Raw genomic sequence first — 19,657 nt, 5'->3', positions numbered from 1 at the left:
AGTGTGATACACGCTAATTACACTTTGAGCTGTGTGTGATATACAATTTACAGGCTGGAGATGGTATCAGAAGTTAATAGTGCAAGACAAAGTGCGCTGATAGCAGATTATAAAACTCAGATTATAAAAAGCTCAGAGATGCACAGGGCTGTTGAATACAAACAACTAATGGCAGAATTTATTTGGATTCATACCGTTTTTTTGGGTAAATTAGGATTTTCTAAAGTAAGAATTCTGGTTAACTGAGCTGCATTTCTCACGTATGTACTCACCTTCTTGAAAACTTTTCACAGTGTCTTATTTAATATTGAGCTGCAGTTGTAGGCAGAGGTAGTTTACTAGCTTTTTTTTAGACATTTACATCCAAATTATTTACTGCCATGTCAGACAATCTGAAACCTGAAAGCAAACACTCGGCGGTAATAGCATCAGTAAATGGGAAGAGCGGTAAAGATGCCATCAGAGCAGCTGGAGCTGGAGAACGGACGGTTCAAAAACACCAATGCCTTGGAGACATGGAGAGTTGAATTTTTACGAAAATTTTGTAGACAAATACGGAGTAGTAGTTTGGCCCCGATCTTACCATAATTTAGATTTCAAAGAAAATGGCACCGTCCTTTCGAGAATCTTTGATGCTGAGCACAGAAACTCCTCTGCACTTCAGAGCCATTTATTACTTACTGTAAGACAAAGCTGAAATGATCTGGGATTCATGAGTTTTCCTGTCCTTGTTTACAATCATTATGACAGTGATGAGGTGCATTAAATCTACTGTAAGCGTGTAACTGAGGCTCATCCAGCCAAATCATTTCTGCATTTTGCAGTGGAACAGTTGCAGACTTCGTCTGCAGAGGCTGGACTGGCTCAACAAAACCAACAAACAGCAGAGGATTCATTTGTATCCTATGGAGATGTGTATGCCTGATACTGTTGACTGTTCAAAGGAACTAGTTTTATATTTGTAGCATTGCAACACTTTTTTCTCCTTTGCAAACTGTGCGTAAGACGATAGAATTATTATTTATTTGTGACCTTTATTTTCGCAGGGATGAATTGTGCTGAGTGTGCTTGTTTACTGCACCACCAAATTTCACATTTATAATGTCGGACATTTCTGCATCTGGGAGCAGAGCAAGAGCATTACTGGTGCAACTGGAAGCTCAGTGCTTTGCCCAAGGGCATAAGATGGAGCATGTGCTTCACTTTTCCTGTTGTGAGAACCAAAACACAAACCTTCAGGATACATATGTGCCTCAAATCAGACTCTTATTAGTCTCTTCTATGGAGAAATGCTCATAATATTCAAAGTTTGTGATAAACCCTAGCCGATATCTTTAGGCCATCGTAATCTAAACACAGGTTAAAACATAGAATTTGTCACTGGTGTTTGACTCAGGTTCAGAGATTTGATGTTGTCAGGAAGGCAAGAGACACATGAGATTAGAAATGTAATCCGGGGCTCAGAGGAATCTGCAGCTGCATCCTAACCAGCTTGCTCTCCTTTCATGTTGCAAAGAGAAATGAGGTGCTTGCGGTCCTCAGCTTGAGGTGCCGGTTGTCCACTTACTCATTATGTGTATGTGTAGAAAGCTCTGGATTTAATGTCAAGGTGTTTTTTTTTCTGTCTCTGTGAAGGTATTTAAAACATCTGTGATACTTTCTTGAAATGTTCCAAAGCCAAAACCAAAAGTAATTTAAACCATAAATGACAAAATAAACTTACCATAACTCTGCTCTTTCTTCACTTATCTCATGCCTCATTCTGAAATAATGAATGAAAATATAGAGATGAATGCAACATATTGTTTACGCCCTTTTAACTTGTAAACAGCATGTTGCCAAAGGACATTTGCCCAGGAAACATTCAAGCTGATCTTTGATCGTTCAAGAGGAGTCACACACGATAAACGATCGACTTGTATTTATTTGATAAATTCAGACGAAGGCCACAATTTCTGATTGCTACATTCAAAACCGCTTCAGAGCATATAACCTTTACTTTAGGTCATGTAATTCCCGCAGTTTAATCATTTACTGAGTACACACTAAACTCATCAAATTTGAAAACCTGTTAGCTTACATCTCACCAACCTTTCTCTCTGGGTTTGAAGATACCTAAGTTAATAGACCCTGCCGGGCCGCTTACGAGAGGTAAAATAAGATTTAAAGGTAAACAACTTGCAGGTGTTGTGAAAACCGTGTTGACACCTGTACCTGTTGAACTCTCCACATGGATGACCGCGTGGAATTCACATGAGCTGGAAATGAAATTTGTCTCACAAGCTGTCTTGTTGGCGTGGAGCTGTGGAATCAGAGGCAGCTGACCTTTTCACCTCCTGGCGTGTAAATTAGCTGAGCATAGATAAATCTATCACACAGAGGCCTAAGGTGTGATAGCTCACCTATGACTTGACAGGTATTGGCCTTGCAGTTGCAGCCCTTCTGCCTCAGGCCATTAGTTTAGCCCTGACCTGGCTTTGACTGCTGGACGTCAAGAAGAGTGGAGATGTTGGAGATGTTATGACTGTGTCTTTGAAAACTTCCTTTATTCGAAAGTAAAAAAGTAAAAAAAAAATGTTTGATAACTCGCCTTGGTTATCTCAAACTGACAAGAAAAGTTTTTTTTCTCTGCTGCCTTTTTGGAAGGGGAACATAGAAGCCAGTGTGGCTGATGTAATATTTCCTCTTTCATTTTAATATTACATTTTTTATGAGAGAAAAAGAAGAAAATAAGAGTCAACTGTTACATTTTCACTTTCTGCAGTGGCTCAGAGCTAAATGTAGGGATTCAATGTTCTTCAGAAATCATGTGTTTTCTCAGAAAATAATGACACATTTTAGATAGAAATGTGAAATCTGTTGACCAGTGGAATGAATTGAACTGACCCTGACAGAGTTAGCGCCTTGCCCTGTAGATTTGGGGACTTTTGGGGAGTCTTGGCTAAGCACAGCCTGTATCAACCTGTGGGCCCTGTTTACAGTCATGAATATGTATGAGAGTGTCAGTAAACAGAGAGGACTCATTATAATATTGTTTACACTTACCCGACTGGGGTCACGTCCTCTGTTTCATAGTCCTGACCCTCGCTGTCTTGGGATGTGCCTCAGATCCTGCGCCATTTTGACTTTTTGACCTGTTGAGAAACACTTTGCCTGAGGGGCCTCTCCACTAATAGCCATCTAGTTGAAAAATCTGTCAGCAAACCTCTATTTTGTAAGTTTCCCTTCCCTCCCTCCCTTTCTCTCTTGTTCGCCTCCTCCTTTGCCTTAATTTCATCCTCCCAGTTTAACAATCCATCCCCTGCAGAATGCAAGTTACATCACTTTAGCAAAGGGATGTTATAGACAGATAAAGTGTTTTTTTTTTTTGTTTTTTTTTTTTTGTTACCAAAAGACAAACTCAGATCAGTCAGTCATGGCTGAGTCTCGTCACTCTTCTTGTCCTTGTTCGTCACAGCTTTGCAGGTTGATCCACGGAAGTCTCACATCAGGACATTTCAGATCATATCAGAGACGTTTTCTTATCACAGAAAACAACAGCAGAAATACAGCTGCGAGCTGCAATGAACGGGTTCCCAGAGTGTGACAAAAAAAAAATGCAGCGTGTTCCCTGTTTACCCCATAAGGCATCATAGGTGTTTTGGTCTTTGTCGTCACGAAAGAAGTTCAGATGGCTGTTTTTAGTTTAAAATCTTCACATATTAACTTCTGTGCAAAATTCAGCTTTCTATGAACCTGCTACGGTTACGTCAGGATTGGTTATTGTGCCAACTGATTTATGATTTTGCATCGTGTGTTACTAATTTCAAACACATCACTTTGGCGCAAATTGGAACTGCCTCAGAAAATGTCCTGCGCTGCGCTTTATCTGAATGGAACTTTACCCGCAGCGTCCACAGTGAGCGTCCGCGTCATGTTCCAGCTCGGTCGCGACCGCAGGAGACGATCAGCTTCTGCTCTGCGTGCCACGCGTCCCTCACCTGAAGACTGATTATATATTAATGTATATTAACGTCTACATTTTGGAAAAGTTGACTTTAATTTCATTTTTAATGCTCTATTTGTTCCTGTCTTTGTTGTATTGTAGTGAGAGATGGTAAGAAAAAAAAAAAACGAAAGGAGATGAGAAGGAGATAATTCTTTTCACTTACATATTTTCCTGTGTCTGTTGTTAGATGTTGGAACTGGTGTGAAATATGACCACAGCTCATAAATAGTTAACCGGCAGTCGTTACCGGGGCCATGGAGCACCTGAAGGGACAGCAAGTGTGTGGTCATTATGCTGTAAAACAAAATAACTGTGAGCTATATTAGAAATGTAGCTGCTGAAGAACAGACGCTCTGCTCCTGAAATGTTTCCATTTGACAGTGAAACAGTGATGGAGCCGCAAGTGAGCCAGAGTGCAGCCGGAACACAATGCAGCCAGAGCCAGTGTGAACTGTAGTTTTTTTTTGCAGTAGCGGAGGCAGTTTCAGGACCTCGTTTCTGGGACCCTAGTTTCTCGTGCGAGCGCCACCTGGCAATTACGAGTACCGGAGGCACCAGACATAACATGTTATTGAAATTTAACTTCATATAGGTTATACAGTACATGATGTCACCAGTGTAAACCTCTCTGTGTTGTGCCTGGATGGATTTATTTACTTGACAGTAAGTGACAAAACGTGATGGGATTATCTTTCATTTTGATGAAGCAGAAAGCGAGGTAAAGTGCATGAGAGGCCGGCTCTGTTTCCCTCAGCTCTTCTCCCCTAGAGATGAGAGATTAGGGCAACTAAAATCAGTACAGTAAACACATTATAAACTAATACAGTTTGTATATAAAGTATAAAAATGACCAAGAAAGCAGCATTAAAATTTAATACGAATTTGCCCACCGCTTTAATTTAATAGCTTAATGTTGCTATTATATAGCATAGCCTCTAACAGATCATAAGACACATTCCTGCAGTACCAGAGGCTTAGGTTTTCAGGACAGCAGTTGTGTATTATTAATAATTATTTATATATCATTTCATTAATATAAATATGGTAGATGCTTGCGTCAGTAAAGCAATAAACACTGTAGGGGTCAGTCTGTAACACCAGTCTCTTTTACGGTGATCATTATGATGGGGGTTCATTCTGGAGAGTTTTTTGGTGGTGCATTTGCCCCCTCGCATTGTCCTCCAGTCGCCTCCTCTACATTTTCTCCTTTCTTTTTTTAATTCTTGATGCTGCACCTCCCGTAATGACACATCAGTTTGTACAGAACTGTAACATCATCTTCTTTTTATTTTGCTGTGTTCATTAGTTTTTAGTAGGTCACTCTCTTTGCTCTTTAAATTCAACCATGGTGGTTGTGCCATGTTAACTAATGTTAACTCACACTTTCTTCTTCTTAACTCCCAAATAAACCTGAAATTAAATGCGGTACTTCCTTTGCAAAAAATCACGTACATGGGCATTTAAATATCTGGAAATCATGGGGATAATTTCTTTTATTCCTCTGTTCTATTATGTCATCTCTTTATCTTTCCTTTCCCTTTACCATTATGGTTTATTTCTTCTCATTCTTCAGTTTACTTCTATCTAGTTTTTTGCTCTTATATCATCAGTATGATTGAAACATTACATTAGTATTAGTAGCTGTTAAATGAAAATAGAGACATACTGTGTTTCCATTGTAGCATAAATAAGTAATAACACAGAGGAGTGCTGATGATAATTTACAAGGAGAAGAATCAGTACAGCAAACAGAAGAAGAAATAAAGGAAAACAAAGGCCAAGGGGAAGATTGGTAAATCAAGCAGAAAGAAACACAACATTGGTATTCGCAGCAGACTCGCTTGTGTAGTTGTGCTCTTTAATATGCATCTGCCACTGCTTTTTCCATTGCTTCCTCCTCTCTCGCTCTATGTCTTTTTTCCTTTTTCGCCATCTGTCCAGGTGCTAGTATTTTCCCAGACAAGCTGTTAAAAGAATCTAGTCTTCTTTCACTTAGGGGCCCGTAAAAACACTGTTTTGCCCTTTTCACTACCTGTATTGACCGAGACACATCCTTCCTCTGCATCCTCGAACTTGTTCCTCTTCACAAGTTCTTCTTATTCGCAGCTCGTCTCCTGTTTTTCGAAGTTGTTAGACAGGACTCGCACATATTGTATTTTTAAAAATGGGTTTGTTTTTGTACCTGAGCGCTTAAATGATCACTTCATTTACTGATGCATCAGTCATTTTAACAATCAAATGAACCAAACATTTTCTGGTAACAGCTTATTGAATGTGAGGATCCGCTTTTTTTCTTGTTATTTTGTGTTATTGTGAATTAAATAACTTTGATTTTTTTCACTGATGGGCCAACAAAGCAAGTCATTTTAAGACATCACTTTGTCCTCTGTGTTAGGAATCATCAATCAATGTTTGAAATTTCATAAATTATTAGAAAACATATTCAATACTCGATACTCACCACAAGCAGACAGAAGTTTACATGCAACAATGAGTCCTTGATAAATAAAGATAAAGCACCTAAAAGGAGAGTCTCAGTGTGATTTCAAGATTCAAAATGAATGTTGCAGTTTTAAAATCAGTTAAAACCCAATCAGGATCATTCACTTTCACAGTTCAAAACAGCATAGAAATGATTAGGAAACCTCAAATTCAGTCAGTGAATTTAACCCACCGCAGTGAAATAGAGGCTGATAATGCAACTGTGTAAGTTCTCTTCGAAGTTCCTGCAAAGTGTCTTTATATTAGTAATATTAAGCACTTTATATTCCCGTTTGATGTTCCTGCATCACAGTCGGGACTACCTGCAGAGTGCAAGGGGTACTAACTGTTGACTAGTGGTGTTTGCAGTCTCTGCTTTGTCCTTTCCAAAGTAAATCTGTCAGCCAGCACCTAATATTCACTGCAGTTCCTCCTGCAAATCAACACTCAGCAAAGCCAACAGTCAAACCAGCTGTCTGTAAAATGTGACACATTTTTCTGCTTTTCATGCTTCTGTAGTTTGGAACTGCATGCTGATGCGCAAACATGTTGACAGACACACACAATATTTTACTTTAAAATCTTTTGTGTCATTTTAGCTGATGCTGACTTGCAGCAACAACCCAAGAATGAGCTTAAATTTCTATATGGCTCACTGCTCAACAAACTGATAATCAGCGCCAAGCTCAAGGCTCATTCTTTCCAGAGCGGTGAAGTAATTGTGCGTCTTATGTGTCACTGCTTTCATCTGCCCACTGAAGTTGTATTGGATAGCGGCGCTGAGGCTCTCCTGGTAGACTGAGGAGGAGGTTTAAATTCCGACACTGTAGAGACTTGTAAGGAGTGATACACTTCTTAGTTCCTGTCAATGATGAATGTAATGACTGCTGAAGAATGCCCTTGCCACCCCTGCAAACACACATACACACATAGATGCGCACACTCCGCCCCTCCACACCTCCCGAGATGTTGAAACATGCTGCAACCTGAAAGAAATATTCTCTTATACATCTGGAGGATAAGAAATCATGTGCCAACAGGTGCAGATATACAGCGTAAGGTCCCACATGCGTTTCATAAAAGTATGTGTGAAATTTATACTGACTTATTTATACAGTTTTTGCCTAGATAGGTAAAACCATCAGGGTATTGTTTTCATAATCATTACTGCCTTGTGGCTACATGAGTTTGAGTGTGTGTGTTTTGTTAAGCTGTATTTATTCGAGGAGGAGTCGCTGGGCACGTACAGCTCTTATTCGGCTCCGCCTTGCTTCATTTGTTTCCATATTTACAGAGTTTACAGATCTTGAAAACTGCGTTCTGCTGCGGTTCTGTTGAGGCTGATACAGTATAATACACTGTAGACCCAAACAATGAGCTAAAAGAGGCTAAAAGGTTCCACGGAGCGTCGGAGTTGATGATGATTATTTGTCGTCACATTACACAAAGTCAGAATTACAGCATGTACAAGTACAATGCTACAGCTGAGTAATCAGTTTGAATTAGTAGAAGGGGAAGTCCTGGTAGCCACATTTTGAGCATTCAACATTCAAATCCGGCTAGTGACAATTTTTTTTTGGTCATATACTCTGCCTCCTTATTTCCTGACAGTCTCTGTAATATTGATTCTCTAATAAAGGTAAATAATAAGGCGAGGCACGGCAAGTTTATAGATAGATAGATAGATAGATAAACAGACAAGGCAATTCAATTCAAAGTGCTTTACAGAGGCATGGAAATGCAATAAAAATAGAAATCTAAGACTCTGGAAGTTGGTTTCAACTTTGAGTAGCATCATTTCTAAATGCAGACTGGGTATATTGAACTATACACATTTTCCTATGGCATTTATCTGACATTAGAACAATTAGGAGTGTTTCATCGAGTGATGAGTGAATGGAGTGAGGGAAATGCAGTTTTCTGTTATTCTCATTTCTCCAGATAAAGAACATTTAAGATAATCAAATATGGTTGAATCAAATGACCACACAGCTGAACCTTCATGGCACTTGGCAGAAATGTTTAAGTTTGAATGTGATTTAAAGCAAAAAAAAAAAAAAAAAAGAAGACCTTTGAACCCAATTGTGGATGACAGAGAATTTAAAATGGGCGCTGAAGTGATTGATATGTTCAGTTACACTTCAAAACCCCTTGAAAACAGATTAAATTGAAAGATGAAGTGATTGCAAACCTTCATCTCTGCCAGTATTGTTTTCTAATCATAGATGCTTATTGCAGAGTGTATGGTTAGGTACTTATTCATGTTCATATATTTACACACATTCCCACTGGGGAACTGCCCAGAACATCAACACTCTTCCACCGGATGTGCTGGGAGATTTTGTCGCCTTGCTCAAGTGCATCTCGGCAGCGTTTACTAATTGTTATTGTTGGTCTCTACGGTGATTAAAACCAGCACCCAAAGATTCCACATCAACCCCATCTCACAGAGGTTTCCAAAACTCAGTGAGAAGGATAACTGGCTGATAGAAATATGGTTGTTTCCTAATTTGGTTGGCCTTTGGCTCGCTGTGTGCCGGACTGGCTTTTGTAAAGGAACTGCTGTTGCCTCATTAGAGTGTGGTCTGTTTTATCACCCAGTAAACTGTTGAGACAAACAACAGAGTGGGCTGTTATTTTTCATCTGCTAAAACTAAGTGCCTGGCTCCTCTAGGGTTTAATTATACTGTGTTGAACTGAATTAGAATTAATGAAACACTTTGTAATACTTTGGGACAGAAGCTGCACATCAAGTTGTCCTACTTTTACCGCTGCAGATCTATCATGTCTGCTGCTGTAGGCAGCACGAGAAAAAAAACTGTGTGCATGTTTTACATTCTTTTTTTTTTTTTTATCTGGTTCATACTTTACATTATGGATATTCATTTCAATACAGAAAGCCTTTACTCTATGTTCCTGCACACCACAGCTCTACCAATACTATCACTCCCAGGGCAGGAAACCTTTTTTTCACTAGTTTAGTTTTATACATTTCATTACATTGCACAGGACTATTTTTGTTTCGGTAAATTTGTGTTTATTTTCTTTGTTTCTGTCTGTCTGTCTTTAGATGAAGAGGGGTTCATGTGTAAGACTCCAGCCATAGCTGACATTGTGATTCTGGTCGACGGCTCCTGGAGTATCGGTCGCATCAACTTCAGGCTGGTCAGGACGTTCTTGGAGAATCTGGTCCGGGCCTTCACCGTGGAGTTCGACAAGACCAGGATTGGTGAGGAGGTTTTTGTGTTTCAGGTGTTTCCTTGTGAAAACCACGTTACTGTTATAGTGACTAAAAGTAAAGTGAGTATGCTTTCAAATATAACGTAATGAATAGTTCTTATTTTTCAATGAACAGCACCAGTTTGAGTTTTAGCCCGTTGTCCTTTTGCAGAATGAATCTGGGACTAATCAGATGCATCCTGATGGATAAGAATCTGAACCTCTACAGTGCCTAAAATGTTTGCACAGTGCTTTGTATGCATACCATTTGGTGTATGCTTTCATTTGAAGCACATTTAAATCTAAGCTGGGCTCAGATCTGTTGATTAGCCCTGGTTTGAACCCACAAAATTATCTTTTAAATTGTAGCTGTTTGCACAGATGCCAAATACATCAGGCTGAATTTTATGGGAAACGTACAGTGGAGCCCACTGGTCTCAAGACTTTTGTACGCCACCGTATACAAACTGAGAAACAAAAAATATTTTTAATGCTGTAATGTTGCAGCCATTGACTGCAGGAGCCATGTGACTGTTCACTTAATAGTCTACATATGACTGTGTGTGTGCAGGCCTGGCTCAGTACAGCGGAGACCCCAGGATTGAGTGGCATCTGAACGCTCACACCACCAAAGACTCTGTGATCGATGCTGTGAAGAACCTGCCGTATAAAGGAGGAAACACACTGACAGGTACGCTGCCAACTAAACCCTCAGCCGCCCTCTGGTTATTACGGTCCTCTGCGCTCATCACAGTGAACAGATAATGCTCTATAGTTGTCTTGGACCAGAGCCAGTCCTCTACCTCAGCTTAGTGGATTCACTTTAGTGAGGTTCATTTAAATTCAGTGTTAATAAGTTTGTGACCTTACAGCGTTAAACTGATAAGATGTAAATTAGCAGGAGCTCCACTTGTATTAAGGATGAGAGTGAATTTATTCTAAACAATGACAGAGGACTTGTTGCTGTTTCAATTTTCACTTTTACTTTAAAACCACCAACATAAGGACGAGTTGTTTGAAGCAACAGCTCCTATACAACATTCCTGTTAGTCATGGTTAGGGATGCACCGGCGGTGGATCATTGTTAATTTTCTACTGTATATCAAAACCTAAACAGCATTACTGAGTTTCTTTCAGGAAGGTGTACTGGTTCACATGTATTTTATATTTATGCCATTAGTACAGTTTTATGTACACATGTCTTGGATATCCACCTCTTCTTGTGGGTTCTGTCTGTGCAGAAGCTGATATGAATTAACTGGCTGAAGAACTAAATGAAAAAGCCACAACTACAGTACCTGTCAAAAGTTATAGAGCAGCTTTTACTGAAATTTCAGCAGCTTAAGTCCAGTGACAAACCTTAAATGGAGTGAAGGTAAGTGGTAAAAAAAAAACCCAAAAACCTTTGTTACCAAAAAGTAAAAAAAATCCAGTAAATTTCAGAAAAAAGGCAGCAACAGTCAAACAAACAGCTTTTTCTGGGGTTAAGAAACTGGGGCCCCTCCAGCGGTCCTGCAGCAATGGAAGTAAATGAAGCCTTGAAAGTTAATACAAACAATTCTTACTGGTGCCACAAGCTCTGTTGATGACTTGCCGGAGTAGTTAGTTTAGTTTTGACTTAAAGGACTACATATGTAAGTTTATGCTGTCGCTACATAGCCAACGTTAGCATTAACAGCTGTTTACTTCAGCATCAGACTTCATTCCTTTAGAGGTTTTTTCCAGCCAGGAAAGCAACGCTCTTGTTTTGCTTCCATTTCTATCACTTCTTTGCTTCTACTCAGCCGTCTACGCTGTGTAGTGAAAACTGTATATCTTTATCTGTATATACATTTTTTTTTTTTTAATGATTGTGAAGTTTCATTTAGGGCTGGGAAAAACACCTACTGAATTATCTGAAAAATGCACCGTCATAGTTGACATCGTGGAGATACAAACAACAACATTTGGCTTGTTGAAACATACGTTTTGATTCGTGGTTGCAGCTTTCCCGTCTTCTTGATCCGGTCACCAGCTAAAGCTGTTTTCAGGATATACAGTAAATCTCTGACTAAATCAGTGGCCACTCAGATGAGCGGAGTCAACATCATCTAGCAACGTTTATTTGACTTTGTATTGACTGCAATTAACAGATTCATTTAATCAGAGTGTGTGTTCTTGTGTTGGTCAACAAGCTGAGTCAACGTTCAGGGACCCAGAGGGGTTTAAAACCGTCTGTTAGCAGTTGAGGAAAAATGTCAGTAATGTCATTAATGGACCTAACAGAACCGAGATGCTCATTATGTTAACACACTCATTAGACTAAAAACTTGTCGAGGTAACAATGACACTTTAAACCCATCATGTTCATTAAGCCCTTGATTGTGTCACTTGAAGCAGCGTCTTGGCTCAGAGTGAAACTGTGAGTGCAATCATGCTGTCAGCCAGGACTAAACTTACTATTACAACTGTTCTTTAAAAACTATTATAAATGGCTCTAATTTTCTGCTGTCAGTCATTTCTAACAGTAGGTGTCACTTTCTCCAACAAATGAATAATGCAACATGTCAAAACAAGGATCAGAAAATACAAGGAAGGTATTATTTTCAGGCTACTGCACATTGTGACTGATGAAAATGATTTTAAACATACTGTAATTTTCATCATGGCTTTTCTCAATTCTGCATTTAGCTTTTGTTGTGTTTTTGATACTGTAATCTAATAGACTTAATAGATTTCAAGTTTTTCTTCCAGATTAGAAAATTTCTAAAGAAGTAAACTCCTATTAAAAATAGTTGGCTACAATTTGTTTTGTCTCTTATTTGGAGATTTTTAGAAATATGTTTTTTTTATTTATTTATTTATTTTTATCTCCAAGCCATTTCATCTTTATTCTAAAATACGTGTGTAGTTGTTTGTTTTCTACACACAGATGATATGCCACATAGTCTTTGGCCACAAAGTCAAACCCGCTGAAGGCAACTGAGTCGTGACTACAACACACAGTGCAACACAATCAACAAGTACTTCAGTATTTTAAATGAGCTTTTTTTTTTTTTTTTTTTGTGGAAAATATTTAATTCTCTTTATTTTTTCGTCCTTGTTTGCCAGAGTTTTCTCATATTTCGCTCTGCACCCTCTAAGCCTAAGTGGTGTCTAAGTAGTGTTCATTTGTTTCTGCCATCCGCCAAATGCACAGGACAATGAATAATTGTTTTCAGTGTGTTGTAGTGAGGAGCGTTGGCTGTTCATTGTCACCATGTCTGTGTGACACTGTGTGTCCATTGTATCCTGACTTTGTGTCTGTTCAGGTTTGGCTCTGACCTTCATCCTGGAGAACAGCTTCAAACCAGAGTCTGGATCCAGACCCGGCGTTCCCAAGATAGGAATCCTCATCACTGACGGGAAGTCTCAGGATGATGTGATACCCCCGGCGCAGAGCCTCAGGGAAGCTGGGATAGAACTGTTCGCCATCGGTACGACCCACCAACACTGACACTGATAATCCAAATGACTTAAAGAGAAGATTTTTGGTCAAATTTTTGGCAGAACTGGTCATGCTTGAAAATTGTGTTCAGATTCTTTGATGCTAAAAAAGCCAAAGACCCGTCATCTGCTTGCTGCGTTTAATATCTATATTTTTTGAAAACGTTTTTCTTTAATTCTTCGTAGGTGCTCAATATTCACAGTTTGATTCCCTAAATCACAAAAAGCAAAAATCTTGTTTATATTTACATTTTTCTTTTGACAGCTTAATTAAGTTTTCCAGACTGCACACCCTTCACAGTAGAACATGTCGTTAGATTTTTCCTGTTATTATATTATCACAGGGTCATTTCAGTTTTCACAACAGGCTTGTCTTTGTTATGTGACAGTCGTGCTCAAAGTTTATTTATCAGTCAACAGAAAATGTATTGCCGACAGTTTGATTGGTTCATTGGGTTAATTGTTTCATTTATTCACCAGGCAGGAAAACTAAACAGCTTTTCAGATGTTGCTGTTTATCTGTAGCATGAATTATAAACTGAATGTCTCGTAGTTCGTTAGACTGTTGATCAGATGAAATAAATAATTTGAGGATGTTACTACTGAGGGACGGTGTGAAAGCAGAACTTCTTCATCAATTGAGACCTTAATCAATAATGAAATGACTCATCGGTTGCAGCAGTGACAAAAACATAAAGGTGACTAAATGTTCGCTGTGATGGATTACGGGTCTCCATTAGTCGATTTTTATAGTGTATGGAAGTGAACTGAAACAAACATATGCCTGGAAGGAAGGAATCAATCTTAATGGGATAAAAACAGGCAATATCACAATTATGTTCCTTTGACCTATTTCAGTGTGTAAATCTGCCTCAGTAGCTTTTGACAGTGTGCACAGTCAGAAAAAAGCTGTGTGAGGGAAACTGCAAAAATGATTTTTATGAATTGTCAGTTCAAATCAGACTGACATATTAACTTGAAAATGAGGTTTATGAAGATTTCGTCTGTGGAGCTTTTTTACCAAAGTCTTTTCTTCAATAAGGAATTATCTCGGAGTGAGCACATTTCAGAGCATGACAAATTATTTTTCCTTTCTCATCATCTCTAACACCCCTTTCATGTAACTACTTCCCGTCAGTGAGATGGCTCTGTCTTTCTGTTTACTTCTCTCTTCCTCTTTCCCCTCTCCAGGTGTGAAAAACGCTGACGAGAACGAGCTGAAGGCCATCGCCTCTCCTCCCGAGGAGACTCACGTCTACAACGTGGCCGACTTCAGCGTGATGAGCGACATCGTGGAAGGTCTGACTAAGACCGTCTGCGACCGAGTGGAGCAGCTCGACAAGCAGCTCAAAGGTTTGAACAGCAGCTCGTTCCAGCCGTGTCATATGAGGGCTGATAGCGCAGATAGACTGCAGACGCCTTCTACTGTGATGACTCTGTTGATGCCGGGGGTTATAATTATGAGTACAGGAAATCCCTAAGCAATAAAAACAAAGTCCCCATCTAATATAATGTAGAATTCACCTCCAAGTCATGACATGCCCCCACATTCATTACAAGTATAAACACACATGCTGCTTAAAATAGCAGCTGAAGATTTTACAGTTTGTCGTTTTCTGATTCAGCAAAACGAGTTTACACGTAAAATGTGGTCATTTCAGGCTGATGTCAACAGTGTGACGAGACATTTGCTTGTACAGTATTTGTGTGAATCAAACATGGAACAGATACAGCATGTGTTTCCCTTTCTCTACGCTTCCTCTCCAGGGGGAGAACCCGCCCCCCCGCCCACCTCTGTGGCTCCTCCCCGCGACCTGGTGACGTCTGAGATCACGGCTCGCAGTTTTCGGGTGACGTGGACCCACGCACCGGGCCAGGTGGAGAAGTACCGCGTGGTCTACTACCCCGCCAGTGGAGGACAGCCGGAAGAAAAAGTACCGAGCTTATTTATTTGTTTCAAATGCATTGATGAAAAATGAATTATTATATCTCCATACGTATCATTATCACAGTCTAAAGCCATTCTCAGACACTGACTCCTGTCCTGACACTTGTGCTCGTTGCCTTTGGTTGTTCCTGATATTTTTTAAAGCTTATTTTGTATAAAACTGCAACGATGCTGGACTTCCAGTTGATGCTGGAGTCTAATCTTTTCTTGAAACTATAAGAAAAATGTATTCATTTATCTTGACAGGGTTTTAAGTGGTTCATCAGTTTCTCTGGCTCCTTACAATTACAAGAGGGGATTTGCTTTGTCATCTTAATTGGTGGAACGTTGCTCATTTTCCAGTACAGAGCAAACAAAATACTAAGATACTAATGTAATGGCGGTATTTTAATTAAGGCTGCTCGGCTAATCCTTTTAGGGTCAATTCCACAAGTTAAATTCATCTGTTGAAGTGATTTGCATTATAAATGGAAACAATTCTGCAGAATTTGCAATTAGCTGATAAAACCGAGCACTACTTCATTCTGTGGTGAACTATATTCTGCAACTTACGCACACAAGACTCCAGAAATGAATCGAAGGTAATTTCCACTAATATCTGAAGCATTATCACACAATAAGAGAAAGAATAAAGCCAATAACTTCAGAGCTGATTTGCCCTTTGAGTGGATGACCTCAATGATCCTCATTCAGCAGAGGAAATGATATCTCCATTGTGATGCAGGTATGTTTTAGGTTTTCCCCCAGGTGCCATAGCTGCAAAACATCTTGAGCCACTCGATAACCCATGCATCCGATTGATTCACGCTTCGTCGGAAGTCTCCCTGCTTATATAACCACACAGACACACAGTGCTGTAATTCTCTGAGTTTTTATTTATGTTTATACAGTTCCCTCTTATTTTTATCCAGTTTCTCTTTGATGTTTATTACAACTCGCAGCTGGAATGGCCCAGTTTCCCCACAAGGAAAACTGAGGTTTCATCAAAGCTAATCTGATCTAGTTACACTCAATTTTAAATCTCTTTGGAGAAGAGCAGAATGCCTACAGCAACATGTGGTGCATTTCCAACCTTACAATGTGCAGTTGCCTAATAAACAGAGGCTTTTTGGGTATTTTAACACTTTCTGACGTACAAAGTGCTGCTGTCTGTACAAGCACGAGATCTGAGCTAATTAAAGTTACATTTAAATAGCGAAGGTGTCAGACATCGACTTTCCTGAGCACGCAGCTGAAATGACTTACAGTAACGAACATGTCGAACGTGCTCGTTTGATGTGCACGAACGTGAGCTGACTGGCTCAGCTCTGTACCTTGTCATTCCAGCTTTTATAAAAGGATTAAAAACATTGCAAAGTAAATACTGAACAACACTGGAAGGTCTTTACACTGTGGCTTCCAGGCTGAGACCCAGTACGATCTGTCTTTAAGGTGGTTCAGGGCACAGACAACAGCGTGGAGCTGAACTACCTGAACTCTCTGACCGAGTACCAGGTGGCTGTATTCGCCGTCTACCGCAGCTCCGCCAGCGAGGCCCTGAGAGGAAGTGCCACCACATGTAAGTTTATATGTTTATAGGGATATAACGAGGGCGTGTTGGTGGGGATGTGGGTGGTATTAATAATAGTGAGGTGTAGATTTGGCTTAAAGAGTCGCCCTGCTGAAAGAGCAATGTGCTTATGGAGGAAGACCAGCGGCTCAGGGTTCACTTCTTCACTCTGTCACCCTGTAGACAAAATATCATCAGCATCCTGTAATGACCTCTTACAGGACTTTCTTTTCTGTTCCCACTTACAGTTTGATGAGAGCACTTTCTCTCAACCGTCTAATTCCCTACATTTTTCTCTACATTTTTCCAAAGTCCCACAGAGAACCCAGCCAGGGTTCTTCCTCTAACCTGTGTTCTGGTAAAGTGAAGTGTTATGCTGTGGATTACTGACACATATCAGGCTGTCAGACTCTGCTGGAGCTGCAGCACATGAACATCACACTGTCGATGTCTATAACAAGGTATCAACAGGAGGACAACAAACACACAAAACTACTAAACCAGAGTAAAAGAAATCTATGTAACCCTGATCGACCAGCAGATATGTGTCCCAGTACGACAGAAGACACTGAATCTGGGCTGTGAAAGCTACACAGGTGTTGCATTATGCATGTGAGCCGTGATCCACCACCTCTGACAGGAGGCCTGTGGTGAGCTCTAATTCTGGTTGTGTTGCCTGGGGCTTCATCATGCTGAAACACTGAACCGGAGCCTGGCAGAATTCTCCGGCCTCTCTCAGCCTGGCGCTTGCTGATGGATGACGGGGAATTCCTCCCTGTCGGTAGAGGATGAATGCTAAGTTGCGGGCCGACCTTGTACCAAAGTTAATGGGATCTGGCTGCTGCTATAAGCTGCCAATGCTGTTTTTACTGGCAGCAAATGAAACATGACGCTAAATACTGAGGCGCTTTATATCTCCTCCTTATAGGAAACAAAGGATGTTAAACAAAAAGAGAAAATATATGAGGGTAATAAGTCAGGAGTTGACTTACTGTATGTTAGTTTTTCAAGCTATTTTGGATCAATATATATGATTTTACCTTATGACTGGCATTAATGAATGAATGGCATATTAAAGCCAGAGGTTTGATCAAATGAATTCATCAAAAGAAATTAGCAATTTAGCAATTAGCAAATAAAATAAGAAGAAAATAACATTTATTTTGGTGATTTTGCTTTTTTTTTTTTTAAATGTTATATTTGCTCTTGCTGTGAAATAACACCTGATATATTGTATTATTATTCATTCACAAACATGTTGTATTTTAACATAAACCTGTGTGTGTGTGTGTGTGTGTGTGTGTGTGTGTGTGTGTGTGTGTGTGTGTGTGTGTCCTGCAGTGGCCCTGCCCACGGTGAACGACCTGGAGCTGTTCGATATCACTCACAGCACCATGAGGGTCCGCTGGAGGACCGCTGCCGGGGCTTCTGGGTACATGATCCTTTACGCCCCGCTGACCGAGGGAGACCCTGCAGATGAGAAGGAGGTAAGGAGCGCGCGTGTTTATGTGTGTGTGTGTGTGTGTGTGTGGGGGGGGGGGTTGACAAAATCATTGAAGCACTTTATAATCTGGAGCAGATTCCTGCCTCACATGTGAATCTGTTCAAATCGATACACCACAGCTGCAGACTGTGTTGTGTGTCCATTCCATCTCATGTAATTACACTGTAACACTGCTCACTTTGTCCAAACCAAAAAAATGTGTGTACAGGTACATCTTCCAGCTCGATGCCTGATCTGAAGTGAGTTTTTTAGTGCATCTTATGAAATCGTATATTGATATGGAAAAAGTGTGGTGACGTGACGGGCGAATTCCTCTCTGCAGTTTTTGTTTCTACGTGTCACTTATTGTTCTCCAGATATTTCAAGGCGAGCAGCAACGTTAAAGCACCATTACAGTGCTGGTTTTCCAGTTGAACAGTTTGATATTATGAACAAGGACTGAAACATCTGAACTCAAAAACTACAGATGTTTCTGTATATTGTGCAAAGTAGTGTTTGAGCTGAAGAAAAGCACACAGAGCAGAGGTTGTCTGGATGTAGGATCAGCTGCACTGGAACATCCTGTTCCATCTCACAGTTTGACTTTTTCTCCTCATAAACAACTGAGATGTTTTTCATAACAGAAGCTTTGGTTGTGGTTTCTTTGGCCACCTTTTTCAGTTGTTGGCAGTCTGTTGGTTTTTTGGGAGTGTTGTCTGCGGCCTGGTGGGTGAGCGTCACAGGAACTCTGTCTACCACCTGAAGTTGCTTTGAAATGGTCTATTTAAAGACGGTGACTGTCAGAGCTGACACAGACTGCTAATTGGCATCCAACTTAATAAAACTGACCCGTATAGATGCCTTTGTAATTGTAATTGAGTTTCTTCAAGGTAAAACCGTGCTTTCATGTGGTGTTTCTATTATTTTTCCCCTCATTGTGCATAGCGAGCAATCATCCTTCATACCTTTATGATTCTTAGTAAGGGAGATGAGACAGAGGTGAGAGGATGGAAGGAAAGAGAGAGAGAAAGAGAGAGAGAGAGAGAAAAAAAACAGAAAGGTGATATGCAGTTGGTAATTGGTGCAGGCAGAATTTGAGGTTGCCAAGAAGACAAACTTTCTGGCGTTCAAGACCATATTTAAAATCAAATAATAATAGAGGAAACATTAGCTTCTCATGGCAGCAATGTTAAACAGTACGAAAAACCCTGAGCAACCTTTCAGCTCGACTCCAAGAGGAAGAAAAACAAGTCACTCTCAGAGCAAAACAAGAGCAATAAGAAAAGCTATCGGCTAGTGTTGGAGATTGAAGGACAAAAAAAAAAAAAAAAGAAAAGAATATTGACAAAAGAAACGGCGAAGTATCAACAAGCATCAACAGGTATGAAAACATCACAACCAAACCAAGATTCAAACACATAGATCCCGGACGGGTAAATTCAGCAGCGAAGGAAGTTGAGACAAACGAGGTGGAGGAAAAAGGTATGAAGGGCACAGCCAGCCGTCTGTATCCCTCCCTTTCCC

General features: G+C 40.1%; 1 protein-coding gene across 1 annotated transcript in view; it reads left to right on the top strand.

Annotated features, from left to right (window-relative positions):
- The first annotated feature begins 453 nt into the window (after positions 1–453).
- LOC111230650 (collagen alpha-1(XIV) chain-like) overlaps positions 454–19,657 on the top strand; it is a 170,546-nt gene continuing 151,342 nt past the window's right edge. The window contains exons 1-8 of the mRNA XM_022757440.1: positions 454–544; positions 9,540–9,698; positions 10,260–10,379; positions 12,979–13,143; positions 14,345–14,506; positions 14,921–15,087; positions 16,533–16,659; positions 17,992–18,137. Coding sequence (XP_022613161.1) covers positions 454–544; positions 9,540–9,698; positions 10,260–10,379; positions 12,979–13,143; positions 14,345–14,506; positions 14,921–15,087; positions 16,533–16,659; positions 17,992–18,137 — 1,137 coding nt within the window. The remainder of the gene's footprint in view (positions 545–9,539; positions 9,699–10,259; positions 10,380–12,978; positions 13,144–14,344; positions 14,507–14,920; positions 15,088–16,532; positions 16,660–17,991; positions 18,138–19,657) is intronic.

The sequence above is a fragment of the Seriola dumerili genome, unplaced genomic scaffold, assembly GCF_002260705.1.
Source record: "Seriola dumerili isolate Sdu_G_001 unplaced genomic scaffold, Sdu_1.0 BDQW01000276.1, whole genome shotgun sequence".
Taxonomy (NCBI): domain Eukaryota; kingdom Metazoa; phylum Chordata; class Actinopteri; order Carangiformes; family Carangidae; genus Seriola; species Seriola dumerili.
This window is presented reverse-complemented; position numbering and strand designations above follow the sequence as displayed.